The following is an 18,468-nucleotide window of genomic DNA, read 5'->3' on the forward strand; positions in this document are numbered from 1 at the left end:
AACGGATGAACTTGCTTGATTTGGATAAAAAAATATATATATTATTCAATATGGAGAATGCGCATAAACTTTGATGGAAACGCATTTATTGAATCTATTTCTATATTATTTATATAGGAATATAGAAGTGCATTAAAGTCTTTACCTCAACGTGCCATAATATTACATGATTCGCTCAGAGAATATCATAAAAATTGTCGCAAAGAATCTCAAAATTTGCTCTGCTTATTCTGAAATGCTGAAATATATTTATTATTATTGTCTATTATTGCCTCCCAGAACTGTCTTGACAGGCTTTCACTCCCAGACATAAAACATCTGCCGCTGAACACTAACAGCACAAAGTTCGTCAAAATGTTTAGTCTGCAAGCTAATTTGCAAGTAATTATAACGTTTAATAAAAGTGCCACAGTGGCTTAAACTTTCATTTTCATTTCTGATTTGTTCCAGCATCCCCAGAAGTGACAATTTTGTTTTCTTAAAGATGGAATGGAAATGCTGTTGTAGTCACAAATTGTTCTTGCGATATTTCAATGTTTCCAATGAGAAAGCTCAGTGTTATTATAAGAACACTCTTAGTAATCATTTTACACAAGTACATACACAGACATTCTCAAACACTCATTGACAACAGACACAAATGCAATTTATTTTTAGTTTTCTATATATTTGTTCAAAGTTATTTTACAGTTATTTCAGTGTTCTTTTATATGTTTATTAAATGTTTGATATGTTGAAATGAAAAATAAAAAACAGAATAAATGGAATTTAAAGTTATTAGATTTGTTTTGGTTCAAATTATCATCAAAAGAGTTTGAAAGTGGCATTGTGAATAAATAAAAAAAATCTCATCTGCTCTAATCACTGCTTCTGTAAGCCCAAAATAGCAACAAATCCTATATCAGCTCTTACCTTGTGTTCTACTAAATTCTTTTTTTTTTGTTTTTCTCTCATCTTGTCTGTTATGTCTCAGTTGAGCAAAAAATAAAATAAAAATAAGGATTCTAAACAAATAATCATTTGAACATGTATCTGACTTTTGATGATAAAATATACATCATTGCAAACCTGAGGTTCTTGGCTTTCAAATGACACAGCTCACATTTGTAGTCCATTCAGAGGCTGAGATATTCCACAAAACATGGGGAAAGGGTGGATGTTCCCCATGTTTTGTGGGGGAAAAAATACTGAATTTCTGTGGGCGGAGTCACAAACCACTTTGGAGCACCCCCTGCTTTCCAAATATGTATATTGTGAAAGAAGTTGATATAGAAAAAACATATTTTTTCTAGTGTTAGCTAGCACCTAGGTAAGTAGAGAGATGGAGCAAACAGAGCTTTTTTTATTTTTTAAATTGAATATAAAAAGTTTAAATTTGACCCTTAAGAACAAAGTAGAGACTTGAGCATTAAGACCAAGGAGGGGTTAAGAGCGATTTGAACTAGGTGTTCCAAACCAACATACAATGCCTCCATTTGCACAATTGGACTTTTTACTTCTTACAGTTACTGAGATCCCCGGTAACAACTACTTATTATGTTGCAGTTGAAGTTACCAGCCAATGGCAAGTAACTTTATTTTATTTACTCCCTAAAGCAAAGTTTTACTTGCATTTGGTACTTGGCTAGTGTTTTTGGACCCTGCCTTCAGCAATGAGTAAGCATGTTTTGCATTAGAAAGTGCAATCTTAAATGATAAAATCTATTTTTAAGCTATTTTAACTTGACATGGCATCTTTATTTATTTGACCTTATCTATATATATATATCACCTTTTCTCCCAATTTGGAATGCCAATTCCCATTACTTAGTAGGTGATGCTGAAAAACAACGAGGCACAATGCATCTGCTGTTTGACGCATATGTACACAGGCCTACAATTAAAACGTAGCATAGATGTTTTGGTTGTTTTGTTGAGTGCTCAATAAATAAAATGAAAAAGATATCCATCTCTTTTATACTGTAGTATAAAAGCAGTCATTATTCTCTGATCACTTATGTAATGCCATCGGATCTTTCACTTATTTCAATATAAGCACTGAAACACAAAAGTGATTTTTCTTTTTTTTTTTTTTTTTTGTGGTTTATATTCTAGTTAGCTAAATCATGCTGGCCATTTCCTTTTAGTAGTGATTGTAAGATCAATGTTTTAGGTAGAAATAATAAATATTATTGTTTTACTAAATAATTGCAGATTCATTTGTTAGTTTTAATTTTTGGGACACAATCCAGTCAAACAATAATAAATGTCATGGCATCATTAGTTTTCTCTGGGATTACCTTGCCCCTGTTAAAACAGATGTATTGGCAGTCTGGCAGTTGCAGTCGAGGAAAACTGCAGACTTGCGTTACTCATGAGTACTTCCAGATGGGAAGTTTTCAATTGGTCATTAGAAGAATCATAAGCGTAACAGTAAAATGGTCAACATATCATTTATTGTGCAAATTTACTGGTTAATTACTGCTCTTCTGCAGATACTGTATTACCACTGTCTAGAAGCAAGACTGAATCCATCATTGCTGTTGTTATTATAATAGAAACAAATGAATAGTCATGGCAGCAGTTAATTTATGATCCATGTTTACAACATGATTAATGACAACATGTTTCCCAAATATATGTGGAACTCTTTAAAGATGCATTCAGTAATTTTGGGATAAATTAAAAAGTTTTACACATTAACAAATACATTTTTGTAAGAGTGATCTGAATGGTGTACACTCACTTGAGATGAAGACTGTACTCATAATAGTTTTCTATAAAAAGTGTTTTTATTATACATGGTGCTGGTCACCCCTTCAGTCTGTTTCGCCATGTTGAAATCACATGACCCGCGGTGTTTCACTAAACATCAAAGAAAATACTTGCGCTTATTGGTTGCCGCCTATGTACAGCAGATACACTTGGCTATGCGAATCGCAGTGTTTGGTAATGCAAAGAGTGAAAAGAACACAATGGAACATATTTATTATTGTGCTTTAGAAGTAGAGACAACGGGAGATTCAATAGCTGTAATGGCGAAGAAGCGAAAAAGGTCTGCAAAGGCAAAAAAAGTCCTGCAAAGGTAAAAATCTAGATTAAACATTGGGACTGCATACAGAGGGTGGAAAGATTGATGATGGAGAAAAACCTGAGAAGTGATGCCGATGTTGCTTCTTTTTGTTGGACATGTAAGGAATTGTTAATTGTTTAGACCAATCTCTAAAATAGTATTAGTGGAATTTACAGAGAACTCATACAAGTTTCCCCCTATTTTCTTTCCTTTACCATAAAATGTTCTATCGCTAGATATCTGAGGTTTATTTTACACTGAGCAGTTCTCTAATAAAGGTAATAACTGTCTTTAGAAATAACATGAAACATAGAGAGTCTCCAAAGATTATTGATATGAGGAACAATAATAATCTGTCCTTAACAGCATTAGCGTGTTCGTTTGATTTCTGATATTTGTTTTTAGGCAAAGCAATTATATTTTAGTAGTAGTAGTAAATAACTTTATAAATGACCTTTCCAGATGCAAATTATATTCCAGAGCTGATGGGGGTAGCTGAAACAATCATGCTGATCCACATCGATAGATGGCAGTACAGTGTCTAACGCCACTGTCTTATGGGTACTTAAAGTACAACGAAGAAGAGCAATGCTAATGCTAGCTAGAGAATGAATGCCTCCTTTAAAATTATTTTTGCTTCTGAAGTAGCCATTTTTATGTTCTTTGTGAAACATTTTGTAGCTCTCTTGAACACCGTTTAAAACTCTCTTTTAGTGATTACCACTCCGAGATAGATGTTAATACCAGGTGTTAACGCTATCAACCTTAGTCAGGAAGTCTTTAAGTTTGTGGATTGACCTTTTCTTGCTCATTTCCAGCCAGTATTATAGCTGTAATGGACATTACAGTGAAGTTTTAGACTATACAAAAGCTTGAAGGCCTGTGAATGGGCTTGTACTTCATATAGACATTAAGTACGTATAAGTTCATGTTGGATAGCACCACAGCTGGCAGACCAGAGTATGTGAGCAGAGTGGAGTGATAGCGGAGCGGCCTGATTTTGCCTTGAGCGAGGAGCGGATTTTTTGAGTGTCATTGTTTTCTCTCATTCAAGAGCGTTCCACTAATTCTTCATCACAAGCTCTACACCTGTTAACAGCCCATAATGCAGCAAGAATTCACCAACCAGTGTTAAACAGTACTGGCCTGAAAGAAAGATGTAATTTCTGATATTATCAGAAAGAATGTTATTGAATGTATCGGCTAGTGCCACTTGGTAATATTGCACCTCCTGCAAGAGGTTTACTTTCACTTTGACTCTCTGTATTCAGTGTTCACACTCACTTTTTTTTTTTAAAGGCATAATCTACAGTCAAATTTATCAATTCCCACAATGAAGACTTTAAGACATGTAACTTTTGTCCCTCTAGCAGTTGAAGCATAAAACTCATAAATCTCATGATTTGAGGACTCTGAGATATTTATGAGTTGAGGTGGTAGTTTGATGTTGATATTATGTAATTAGTTTAAACGTTTGGACTGGCCATAGGGAGAACAGGGACTATTCCTGGTGGGCCGGCTGCGAAACTAGGCCGAATGGGCCACGGTTACCGTAATTTCCGGACTATAAGCCGCAACTTTTTTCCCACACTTTGAACCTCGCGGCTTAAACAACGATGCGGCTAATATATGGATTTTTCCCGCTTTCAAATTTTATTTAAAAAAAAAAAAAAAAAATTTTTTTTTTTGTTACAAGCCGTGTGTGGTAGCGGGGGCATGGTCAAGCGCAAGTCCGGGAGAGAAAAGCGGTAAGGGCGCTTACACCTGAGCTAATGTCTAACACCTGTGTCTAATTTCAGTAAGCGTGGGGAGAGCGGCATAAAAAGGCAGCAGAGAGAGTGAGTGAGTGACAGACAGACACACGTCAGTCTAGTGTTGGCACATAGAAGACCAAGAATTGAGAAACTTTATAAAATTGATTGTAAACATTGCTGTGGCCATTAAAAGCCTTACCTGGAACGTCAAGTGCCCTGTTTCACGTGTCCTTCTTGGGAAAACTGTCACACTGGTACCAGTGTGACAGTTTTCAGAACTTGATGTAAGCGCCCTTACCGCTTTTCTCTCCCGGACGGGCGCTTGACTACGCCCCCGCTGCCACACCATGTTTCGTTAAAGCTTATTTATTTTTGTTGCAAGCCGTGTTTCGTTAAAGCCTGTGTAAAGTTCATTTGTTTGAATGTACCGGTAGGCACCCGTGGCTTATAGACAGGTGCGGCTTATTTATGTTCAAAATAATACATTTTTTAAAATTCAGTGGGTGCGGCTTATATTCAGGTGCGCTCAATAGTCTGGAAATTATGGTAGTTGTAAATGGCAGCCGCGTTGCGCCGAACAGCCCGCGGCAGGCTGAAGAGGTCTGCAAACAGGCCAGATTCTTGCCAGCTATGGAAGGGTGGGCAATTGCGGGGATAAATTGAGAATTCAGATCATGATTCTCCCATTATTCTGAATAGACAACTAAACAAAACGTAATTTACTAGAGTTTCTCACAAAATGTTAATTGCTGCAGTCTATTTAAAAATATTTCATTAATTTGAATTGTTTTTTAATCTGTTTGAATGAATGATTCAATGACTCTCTCATAAAGGCTTTACTGGTTTCATTACTGGATAAATCAGTGTTTTTGGACAAATCCCTTGAATGAATAATTCAATGACAAATACATTTTTTAACAGTTACTGGTGTAACAATGTAATTATTACAATCGTTATTTGATTCATCAAGTTACTCCCAAAAGGAGATTTGCTCTATTTTGATCACTACTGTAGACATCAGTGTTTATATCCGAACTATAAACTTTTATCCCTGTACTTCTGTGATCATTTGAATTATTGTAACACAGAAATAATGATACTGTGTGTCTCCTGTTTTTTCTAGCAAAAGTACTAACAAATTCATCCATATCTAAGATACTTGTGATGGACTTCTCATGAGCCAATATCACTAAATGACTCTTTCTTTGGTGTAACAAACAGTGATGAAAAGGGGTCAGAACCCATGAAAGAGTTGAAAAGGAATTCTCACATGATGCTGAGGATACCCCAATGACAAGGGCAATTACATACAATTTATATAGCTCTTTATGTAGTTTTGCAAGTGTTTGCACAATGTTGTCAGGTCTGTTTCACCAGGAAATTGTTTTGTATGCATAGGTTTGGCAACAATAATTTCATTTGCCAGACTTACACTATCTGCAGTGCCAGCAAGCAAATGTAGAGGGCTCAATAATGTGGCATGTAGAAATGCACTAGACGTTGACACAAGGCAAGATACGGCTTTCATCAAGTCACATTTATTTGTGGAAAATCTATTTTCCATTTCAACAATGGCCCTGTCAAGAATAGAAAGTTCTAGTTGTATGTTCACCACATGTCTGAAAGTCATCTCTGTGAATTGCCTTAAGGGACTCCAAGGATGCACTGACAACATCACCAGCTTTACACATATCCACTGCCTGAGACTGGAGAATAGCATTAGCTGGTTTCAGGACACCAAGTACCCGTACTAGAAATTTCCGTGTTTCAAAAATGTTTTTACCTTTTGATTTGGATTAAAAGGCCTGCTGCCTCAGTACTCTGATTAGTGGTGGCAAAATAATCCTCTGCAATGTTTGAGTGCATGGCGAGAAGAATGTCTTCATTCTCAATAATGCACCTTGTCACATCACAATGGCTTGTCCATCGAATTTCCAATAATAGTTTAAGACAAGGACCATCATACGTCTCAGCCACATAATGGTGATGGAAAAAGTTGTATAGGAAACTGGCAAAGTCAAAAAACATTTCCCCACATGGATCACACTGGAGGGCATGCACTACTGCTAAATGTAGCTGGTGGTTATAACAATGAATCTAAGGTATATACCAATTAAGCTTGTTTTGCAGCAGGGTTTGTACACTACCTCGTACCCCACTCATCACTGAGGCACCATCATAGCACTGACTAACTATGTTGTCAGCACTGAAGCCAGCATCTGAGAGGTGGCTCAATGTTTCATTGGAAATGTATTCAGTGTCTAGTTGATGCAAGTCAAGCAATCCAATCAAATGTTTCTCTGGCAAGGAATTGCACTAATCATTACAGACAAGTTTTCCACATTACACTTGTCTCGTGTCCCATCACTTTTAATGCAAAAACCTGCTGAATCAGCATCTGTGTATCTGCACTTTATCTCAAAGCGCCATCGTTCCAATGATTCGTTCTTAATGTCCTTAGAAGTATACTTTCCGTGTTTTGGTATACCCTTTACTATATCGGCCAGAAATGGATCCTTTTCTAAGGTGCATTCAAACATGTTAAGGAAGAGGCCTGCAGATGTAAAATTGTTTGACGTTTCTGTGGTTCCATGCAGCCCTTGCTCATTTCCACAGAGAAATTTAACCACACCTCCAATGCTTTTCACATAATATCTGTTTTATTCCAACTGCATTTTGCCCACTAGTGTGCAGTCTATAGTTTCGCCAGATGCCTCCCGACATTTTAATTCAGACCAGGCTGCCATAGACTGCACGTGACAGTGGCTGGATGCATATCACAACATAAACAGACCTTCTTTCTGAGCTTTCGTACATGACGTTAACATGCAAGTACAAATGACATGTACCTGCGATTTCACACCAAATCCGTCCTGACAGCTCTAAATAAAAATCTTTATTGTAGGCTTACCGTAGACAAAGACAGGTTTTTGAACGTTCATTTTATGTACTCACTCAATAGTGAACTTTTGTCAATTGTAACCAAAAAAATAATGTAAGGCCTGTGTGTAGAAAACATGATTGTATTCATTCACATGTAGAAGGAAAATCTAAAGGTCAGTAATACATATCTCTCTCCCAAGTTAAATATCTTGAATAATTATATTATCATCCTTATACAGGTGAAACTCGAAAAATTAGAATATCGTGCAAAAGTTCATTAATTTCACTAATTCAACTTAAAAGGTGAAACTAATATATTATATAGACTCATTACAAGCAAAGGAAGATATTTCAAGCCTTTATTTGATATAATTTTGATGATTATGGCTTACAGCTTATGAAAACCCCAAATTCAGAATCTCAGAAAATTAGAATATTGTGAAAAGGTTCAGTATTGTAGGCTCAAAGTGTCACACTCTAATCAGCTAAACACCTGCAAAGGGTTCCTGAGCCTTTAAATGGTCTCTCAGTCTGGTTCAGTTGAATTCATGGGGAAGACTGCTGACCTGACAGTTGTGCAGAAAACCATCATTGACACCCTCCACAAGGAGGGAAAGCCTCAAAAGGTAATTGCAAAAGAAGTTGGATGTTCTCAAAGTGCTGTATCAAAGCACATTAATAGAAAGTTAAGTGGAAGGGAAAAGTGTGGAAGAAAAAGGTGCACAAGCAGCAGGGATGACCGTAGCCTGGAGAGGATTGTCAGGAAAAGGCCATTCAAATGTGTGGGGAGCTTCACAAGGAGTGGACTGAGGCTGGAGTTACTGCATCAAGAGCCACCACACACAGACGGGTCCTGGACATGGGCTTCAAATGTCAAACGTCTTACCTGGGCTAAAGAAAAAAAGAACTGGTCTGTTGCTCAGTGGTCCAAAGTCCTCTTTTCTGATGAGAGCAAATTTTGCATCTCATTTGGAAACCAAGGTCCCAGAGTCTGGAGGAAGAATGGAGAGGCACACAATCCAAGATGCTTGAAGTCCAGTGTGAAGTTTCCACAGTCTGTGTTGGTTTGGGGAGCCATGTCATCGGCTGGTGTTGGTCCACTGTGCTTTATTAAGTCCAGAGTCAACGCAGCCGTCTACCGGTACATTTTAGAGCACTTCATGCTTCCTTCAGCAGACAAGCTTTATGGAGATGCTGACTTCATTTTCCAGCAGGACTTGGCACCTGCCCACACTGCCAAAAGTACCAAAACCTGGTTCAGTGACCATGGTATTACTGTGCTTGATTGGCCAGCAAACTCACCTGACCTGAACCCCATAGAGAATCTATGGGGCATTGCCAAGAGAAAGATGAGAGACATGAGACCAAACAATGCAGAAGAGCTGAAGGCCGCTATTGAAGCATCTTGGTCTTCCATAACACCTCAGCAGTGCCACAGGCTGATAGCATCCATGCCACGCCGCATTGAGGCAGTAATTAATGCAAAAGGGGCCCAAACCAAGTACTGAGTACATATGCATGATTATACTTTTCAGAGGGCCGACATTTCTGTATTTAAAATCCTTTTTTTATTGATTTCATGTAATATTCTAATTTTCTGAGATTCTGAATTTGGGGTTTTCATAAGCTGTAAGCCATAATCATCAAAATTATATCAAATAAAGGCTTGAAATATCTTCCTTTGCTTGTAATGAGTCTATATAATATATTAGTTTCACCTTTTAAGTTGAATTACTGAAATTAATGAACTTTTGCACGATATTCTAATTTTTCGAGTTTCACCTGTATACTGCATCACCATCTCAACTGTATTATGTCCCACATTAAATAGAATTTTAGAACTTTTAACAACCTTTCTTTTTTTTGTAATTTTTTTTTTTTTAAGATTCATAAGCTTGTATTTATGAAAGTAAACTCCGCATTGGACATTGTTTTGAATGTCTTAGAAAATAAAAAAAAGTGGAACATTCTGAGAATGTTAATTTATAAATTAAATAAAGGGAATGATATATTGGCCTGATAATGCTTTTTTTGTGTTTCATAATTTATTCCTGTGATTTAAAAAAACAAAATTATAACAATTGTATTTTTATTTAATCCACAGAATGTTGCTGATATGTTTCAAATGTAAGCTAACATAAATCATTTTATATAAAGACTTGGAGAGAAGCTACAATGTGCTTTACTGGAACACTAGCATTTGCCCTAGTATTGTGTATTTACTTTTATTTAATAAGTCTTCTGCATGTGGTTTGCTTATTTTAAAAGCATACTGAAATAACTTTACAGTGGAGCAGTAGTTAGGTGCAAATTTTGCCATGGAACGAACATGGAGCAGGGTTTCTCTAATGAGGGAGCGTGGAGCGGGAAATAGACAACCTGGAGTGGAGCTTGTGTGGAGTGATTATTGAATGCTTTGAACGCAGAGGGGACATTTTTGCCACTCCACTCACATACTGTTGACTGATTTAGGCTTATTTATTCTGTTTGTCTGTTCTGATTGTTGTGTATATCTAACCTCAACAGCTGTAGAGTAGACTGAGTGTTTCTGGACTAAAATGTTGATTTCTTTCTTTTCAGTATCAACAATAAGCTTCAGCAGCCTGAGGCCGCGTCAGGAGTGCTGGAATATGCCATGAAGCACTTTGGAGAACTGGTAAAAGCCTTCACCCATCTATCAATCTGTTTAATCATACATCACTGATTAACTTAATAACAAACCCCCTAAAACCCCCTTAAAAGAATGGTTCACCCAAAAATTTAAATGTATGCCCATAAAGGTGTCATACAAGGGTGCCATGCAACCATATGCTCTATATTCACTGATAATCTTGTTCTCCATTGATCAGTTAACTCGAAAACCACATTGAGTGAGATTCATTCATAAAGTTTCATGAATTAACTGATCAATTTTTTTAGTTCATCTTCATTACTTAATGATCCGTTCACTATGGATCTTGAGTTAACAGCTCACTGCAGGACAAGCATAATTACTGAAGTTTCAAATATATTATGTGACATCAGATGACTTGTGATATACACAATACCTATGGACTGCTTCAATATTTGCTTTTTTTGTTGTTGTTTTTTACATACAGTGGGTACGGAAAGTATTCGGACCCCTTAAATTTTTCACTCTTTGTTATATTGCAGTCATTTGCTAAAATCATTTAAGTTCATTTTTTTTCCTCATTATTGTACACACAGCACACCATATTGACAGAAAAACACAGAATTGTTGACATTTTTGCACATTTATTAAAAAAGAAAAACTGAAATATCACATGGTCCTAAGTATTCAGACCCTTTGTTCAGTATTTAGTAGAAGCACCCTTTTGATCTAATACAGCCATGAGTCTTTTTGGGAAAGATGCAACAAGTTTTTCACATCTGGATTTGGGTATCCTCTGCCATTCCTCCTTGCAGATCCTCTCCAGTTCTGTCAGGTTGGATGGTAAACATTGGTGGACAGCTATTTTCAGGTCTCTCCAGAGATGCTCAATTGGGCTTAAGTCAGGGCTCTGGCTGGGCCATTCAAGAACAGTCACGGAGTTGTTGTGAAGCCACTCCTTCATTATTTTAGCGGTGTGCTTAGGGTCATTGTCTTGTTGGAAGGTGAACCTTCGGCCCAGTCTGAGGTCCAGAGCACTCTGGAGAAGGTTTTCTTCCAGGATATCCCTGTACTTGGCCGCATTCATCTTTCCCTCGATTGCAACCAGTCGTCCTGTCCCTGCAGCTGAAAAACACCCCCACAGCATGATGCTGCCACCACCATGCTTCACTGTTGAGACTGTATTGGACAGGTGATGAGCAGTGCCTGGTATTCTCCACACATACCGCTTAGAATTAAGGCCAAAAAGTTCTATATTGGTCTCATCAGACCAGAGAATCTTATTTATCACCATCTTGGAGTCCTTCAGGTGTTTTTTAGCAAACTCCATGCGGGCTTTCATGTGACTTGCACTGAGGAGAGGCTTCCGTCGGGCCACTCTGCCATAAAGCCCCGACTGGTGGATGGCTGCAGTGATGGTTGACTTACTACAACTTTCTCCCATCTCCCGACTGCATCTCTGGAGCTCAGCCACAGTGATCTTTGGGTTCTTCTTTACCTCTCTCACCAAGGCTCTTCTCCCCCGATAGCTCAGTTTGGCCGGACGGCCAGCTCTAGGAAGGGTTCTGGTCGTCCCAAACGTCTTCTATTTAAGGATTATGGAGGCCACTGTGCTCTTATGAACCTTAAGGGCAGCAGAAATGTTTTTGTAACCTTGGCCAGATCTGTGCCTTGCCACAATTCTGTCTCTGAGCTGTTCAGGCACTTCCTTTGACCTCATGATTCTCATTTGCTCTGAGATGCACTGTGAGCTGTAAGGTCTTATATAGACAGGTGTGTGGCTTTCCTAATCAAGTCCAATCAGTATAATCAAACACAGCTGGACTCAATTGAAGGTGTAGAACCATCTCAAGGATGATCAGAAGAAATGGACAGCACCTGAGTTAAATATATGAGTGTCACAGCAAAGGGTCTGAATACTTAGGACCATGTGATATTTCAGTTTTTCTTTTTTAGTAAATGTGCAAAAATGTCAACAATTCTGTGTTTTTCTGTCAATATGGGGTGCTGTGTGTACAATAATGAGGGGAAAAAATGAACTTAAATGATTTTAGCAAATGGCTGCAATATAAAAAAAGAGTGAAAAATTTAAGGGGGTCTGAATACTTTCCGTACCCACTGTAGTTTTAAACTTGGCTCATATTATCAGTCTGTTTTATCAAATGTTTGGGGTAAGGGTATATGGGGTTAGGGTATTAATAGTTTATAATGTACAACTTTTTTCTTCCAGTTTCTTGACACTTATTGTCAAGAAACACTTCTTGTCTTTTACATAATAAAAAGTAGAATAATATTTTCTTTTTTTTCTTCATTCTGAAATCAGACCACAATATTTGTTTATTTAATTTTTTTGCAAAAGTACATTGTTTCTCATTGTTCTTACAATGGGAAACAACAAAAGTTCCAAAAGGCTAAGGGGGGAATTCACAGAATGAAAGTTTATTTGTATGCAGCGTGTGCAGTTGTTTAACGCCTGATTGACTAAAGAAATTGAGCAGATCAGCCAATGGCACAAAAACTAAATCTGTGCTAAACACAATTTGCATGGCATAATATTGATCTTGCGGGCCGGTTCTGATCACTATATAGCCAAAGTGATCGGAGACACTGTAGGGACTGTACAGCATAATTCCACTACTGTGACCAGACACCTGAATCATCTCTTTAAAATGCAGAAAGTTCACTTGACTACACGGCACATCTGGATTATTTGCCAGGTTATAATGCTCTTCTCCATTATTTGATCATTATTTTATTCATTACTGCTGCTGTGAATGATAGAAAATGTACTCAAACATCTCTTTTAAATCTGCTTTCCTCGGGTGGTATTATCGTGATGTTCATTGCGGCAGGCAAATGGTACATAGTTTTGTGAATGAAGCACAATCTATAATGAACCTAATTTAGCATGTTTAGGGCATGTTTGCATTGATAGGAATGACAATGACTTAATTGAAATACTTAAAACGCAGCACAATTTCAGATTTGATTGTGGCTGGATTGTTGGTAGTTAGTGAACAATTTTTGCTGAAATACCACACCACTGTTGTACAACTATTTAGTGAATTTGCAGTAAGCCTAGGTTAAGTTGAAAAATTTACATAATTTGAAAACATAAGAATTGATTTGGAAATCATAAAATCTTATGCTTTTATGACTGCGTGCACAAGCCGACTGCTCGAAAGCTTTGGACATTCTTAAAGTACTGGCAAAAATAAAATGGGGTGCAGATTGCACTGTCCTTTGCAGCTATACAGACTGTTGGTCCGCTCTCAACTGGAGTATAGTTTACAGATCGTTCAGAAAATCGTACCTGTACAAATGCTGGATACTGTATGTCATCAAGGACTGAGACTTGCTTTGGGAGCCTTCAGGACTTTTCCTATACAAAGTTTATTCACTGAAGCAAATTAACCATCTCTTAAAACAGTTAAGATAAAGACAAATCAACACAACCCAGCTTACATGCCAATCTTCCATCCACAGTACGAGACCAGATCCAGCTATATCAGACCGTTTGGAATACGTATCAGACCACATATAGAAAACTTGGACATACAGTTGAAGTCAGAAGTTTTCATACACTTAGGTTGGAATCATTAAAACTCATTGTAAAGGGATCAATGGAAAGGAGGAGGCGAGAACCGGCTTGACGATATAAATAATGGTTTTAATAGTAAACTTAAAAGACAACATAAACACACATGACGGACATGTCCGCTAACGATCTCTCTCTCCCGCACAATCCCCTGCAGTCAGCCTTTTACCCTCACGGAGGCATAATTAGCCTAATACGGGACCGGGTGTGTATGATCACGACCCGGCCCCGCCCTCCGCCCTGCCACACTCATTTTTTAATCATTCCACAGATTTGATATTATCAATGTATAATTTGTATTGCAAACAAGTTGTTTAGGACATCTAATTTGTGCATGACATAAGTCATTTTTTCCAACAATTGTTTACAGGCAGATTGCTTTACTTTTAATGGACTAAATCACAATTCCAGTCGGTCAGAACTTTACATACACAGTTAACTGTGCCTTTAAGAAGCTTGGAAAATTCCAGAAAATTATGTGAAGCCTTTAGGCAATTAGATTCTGATACCTAGTTAGAGGTGTACCTGTGGAGGTATTTTAAGGCCTACCTTCAAACTCAGTGCCTCTTTGCTTGGAAAATCAAATGAAATCAGCTAAGGCCTCAAATAAATTTGTGGACCTCCACAAGCCTGGTTCATTCTTGGGAGCAATTTCCAAGAGCTTAAGGTACCATGTTCATCTGTACAAACAAGTATTAAAACCATGGCACCACGCAGCCATAATAATGCTCAGGAAGGAGACACATTTTGTCTCCTAGAGATGAAAGTAGTTTGGTATGTAAAGTGCAAATTCATTCCCAGAACATCAGCAGAGGACCTTGTGATGATGCTGGAGGAAACGGGTAGACAAGTATCTATATTCACAGTATAGCGAGTCCTATATCGACATAACCTGGAAGAATGCTCAGCAAGGAAGAAGTCACTGCTCCAATACTGCCATAAAAAAAGCCAGACTACATTTTGCAAGTGCACATGGGGACAAAGATCGCAAAATAGATGGCATCATGAGAAAGGAAAATTATGTGGATATATTGAAGCAACAGCTCAAGACATCAGCCAAGAAGCTTGGTTGCAAATGGGTCTTCCAAAATGGACAATAACCCCAGGCATACCTCCAAAGTTGTGGTAAAATGGCTTAAGGACAACAAAGTCAAGGTATTGGAGTCGCCGTCACAAATCCCTGACCTCAATCCATTCGAAAATTTGTGGGCAGAACTGAAAAAGTGTGCACAAACAAGGAGGCCTACAAAACTGACTCAGTTACACCAGTTCTGTCTGGAGGAAAAGCCAAAGTTCCAGCAACTTATTTCGAGAAGCTTGTGGAAGGCTACCCAAAATGTTTGGCCCAAGTTAAATAATTTAAAGGCAATGCTACCAAATACCAACAATGTGTATGTAAACTTCTGACCAACTGGGTATGTGATGAAAGAAATAAAATATTAAATAAATCATTCTCTCTTTTATTTGACCTATTTGACCTAAGGCAGTGCATTTTTCTACAATTAAATGTCAAGAAATGTGAAATAACTGAGTTTAAGTGTATTATGCTAAGGTTTATGTAAACTTCTGACTGACTGTAAATCTTGATATTCTAAGCCAGACTACCTTCTGCCCAATTCCCCCTTGGAGCTTTAATAAATGATGCAATAAGAAGGCTGAAACCCTCCCACATATATATCAAAAGCATGTCCTTAACATAAGAAACCTTCACCCCTGCCATAAACCTATATACACAGATGGGTCGTAAATAGTCAGTCAGGTTTCCGCAGCAGCAGTGATTGGTCACCTACACTGTGGCATTCGCATCTCAGACCAAAATTAAATTTTTACAGCAGAGGCCTGTGCTCTTTTTCTGGTTCTGGAAGATATTGAAAATGCAACAGTGTGGAACTTTATTGTACTCACTGACTCAAAATCCTATCTTCAAGCACTGGAATCTTTGAAGATGAAACATCCCATTATTGTTGATATTTTAATGAAAGCTAATCAGCTGCAGAGAAACAATTACAACATAATCCTTTGTTGGATCCCGGGACATATCGCCCTTCATGGAAATGAGCAAGCAGGCACGGTTGCTAAAAAAGATCTCACAGAAAGAATTAAAGAGTACAGAATCCCACCTTAGGTCCTCAAGCCCCTATTCAACCACTATATTTTAAATAAATGGCAAACAGAATTATACGGATGACTTAATAACAAACTATTTGAAAGCCCTGATTGAAATAAGATATATTTATCCCTTCAAATCTAGACATGACCAAGTGGTGTGTACACAAGGTATCAAATAGGCCACACAGACTGACCCATGGGTATTTATTGAAAGGTGATATTGCCAATATTGTAACACCCCTTTGACTGTGAAGCATGCACTCCTGATCTGCCCTATTTTTAACATCATGAGACAACGCTTTTTATCTGTAAAAACGTTGAAAGATTTATTTTGTAAGATGTGCTCAGGAAAGCTCTTGACATTTTCATCAAAAGTGCAACTAAAGTATATTTTATAGAATTGATTTACTGTACTGGATTGAATAGTCTTCCTTTTATCTATGTATTGTTTTTGCAAGGTGTGTTGTATTTTTGATTGCCACCTGTATTTGCCATGAAATAGCCATTGTAGATGATATGGCTATAAACGGCAAACAAAAAAACACTCAAACCGACATGGACAGCACAAGTTTGGTACATGCTATCCCTGCATGTTTTGAGAAGAGCTTTCAAAAGAGCATCTTGTGAACCTCTATGGAAGTAAGGAAATCTGACCTTCTGTACAAAGGAGTTAAAATGATCAATGTCACAATTTTTTCTTACATTTGTGTAAATTTCTTACTTTGATTAGTGACCATGAAATAGTGCAGAAACTTTAATATTTCTGATTCATTTCACTTTATATTTTAGTTATCAGATTTTTAGAGTGGTCGCAGACTTAGGAACCCCAATCTTACTCATTGTTTGCAAGATGTGCAGCTATAACCAAACAAAGTGTGAGAAGTTTATCTGTGTAGCTAAAACCACAAAATGGTATAAACATCTGTATGTCATTTGTCTGTGGTATCTGTCTCTTTTTATCTGAAGGGTCACATTGTAAGAACTAAATGAAGCTGTTTCTTTATGCAATATAACATTTGAAACATGTTTTGGTCAAATGGTGTTTGTCTTGCTAGTTATTTAGATGTTTTGATGCATTGTTTTTATCTGCATAATACTGCCACAGTCCAGAAATGAAATAACATCTATAAACAGGACCTTTCTTGGAAGGTGTGCCGCTACTTTTCCACATATATTGCATAAGTCCACAGACAGTCTTTCTTTGTTAAATCTTGATTGATCCTCCCTGTGATTCCTAATTGCTCCAAGATGATCTCTGATTGCCGCTGCACATCTTGTTTTTTTTTTGGCATGAAGACAAGTCATATTTGTCAAGGTATTAACTTATGCACTTACTTGTTCACTTAAAACAACACTAAGAGCCAATACTTTGTTTAAAATGATAAAGCAACACACATCTTTTTAGTTTTACTCTTCTGAAGAAAAAAAAAAGGCTCTCCCAGCCTTGTCAAGCTGAATAGTCTGGTCTGTTTTAATGGATTTAGAAGCGTTTTAGGCACTTGTCACATACAGCTGATGGTCTGCTGAAAAGTGCCTGAATACCCTCTAAACCAGCCTGTCAACAGACCAGGGATGATCAAAACCAGCTTAAACTAGCAAAACACCTTTGGGTGGTTATGTATCTGATACTATCCTATTTACAATCTCTCCATTTCTGCACCTTTTAGTGACATTCAGGCTTCTGAGGGGGAATTCAAATTTGTTTTTGTCTGTTGTAGCATTTTGAACCTCACAGGGTCCAAACAACATACAGATGTGTGTGTCTGTCACTGTGTGACTATAACAAATGAGAGTTGAGAATTTTAGACTCTCATTCACTAAAACAGAAAGGCTGCTTTAAAGATTTGTTTTCCAAAATGTATGAAATATGACCTTGTGAAGTGTGATATATATGTCACCCTTATGACCCTTCATTTCTACTCTTGTCTGGTGGATGTGCTAGGGGTAGACTCGAGGCCAATTGAAAATAAACTGTGGGTATTCCCTCCTGCTGAGAGTTTGAACAACATTTGGAACTGTCCATATTGGGCTGATTGCATTCATTTGGATGCGAGTGTGAGAGATTGAAATTTCTGATTGTTCAATGCCATGAGATGATGGGTTTGTGGTTTACTGAATTTGGGTTTCTGAGCAAGTTCAACCACCACCTGGTTTTCCATCAGTTTTGCCATTCATCAGGATATCATGTATGCTCTGTTTTACATTGTTATATTGGAATTATTGTCATAATGTGCTTATGTTGTTGTTTTTCTTTTTCTCTAGGAGATTCAAGCCACCTGGTATGAGAAACTCCATGAGTGGGAAGATGCTCTGGTCGCCTACGATAAAAAAATCGACATGAACAAAGATGATCCAGAGCTTATTTTGGGTCGCATGAGATGTCTGGAGGCACTTGGTGAATGGTACGCAAACACAAACACAACATACGGCCTGTTTTGCATGCTTAATGGATTAGTTCACC

The 18,468-nt window shown here is 37.6% G+C and overlaps 1 protein-coding gene across 1 annotated transcript in view; it reads left to right on the top strand.

Moving 5' to 3' along the window:
* Positions 1 to 18,468, top strand: part of mtor (mechanistic target of rapamycin kinase) — a 270,641-nt gene that overhangs the window by 137,775 nt on the left and 114,398 nt on the right. Inside the window, exons 29-30 of the mRNA XM_052108415.1 lie at positions 10,270 to 10,345; positions 18,270 to 18,409. Of these exons, the coding sequence (XP_051964375.1) occupies positions 10,270 to 10,345; positions 18,270 to 18,409 (216 nt within the window). The remainder of the gene's footprint in view (positions 1 to 10,269; positions 10,346 to 18,269; positions 18,410 to 18,468) is intronic.

The sequence above is a fragment of the Xyrauchen texanus genome, chromosome 37, assembly GCF_025860055.1.
Source record: "Xyrauchen texanus isolate HMW12.3.18 chromosome 37, RBS_HiC_50CHRs, whole genome shotgun sequence".
Taxonomy (NCBI): Eukaryota; Metazoa; Chordata; class Actinopteri; order Cypriniformes; family Catostomidae; genus Xyrauchen; species Xyrauchen texanus.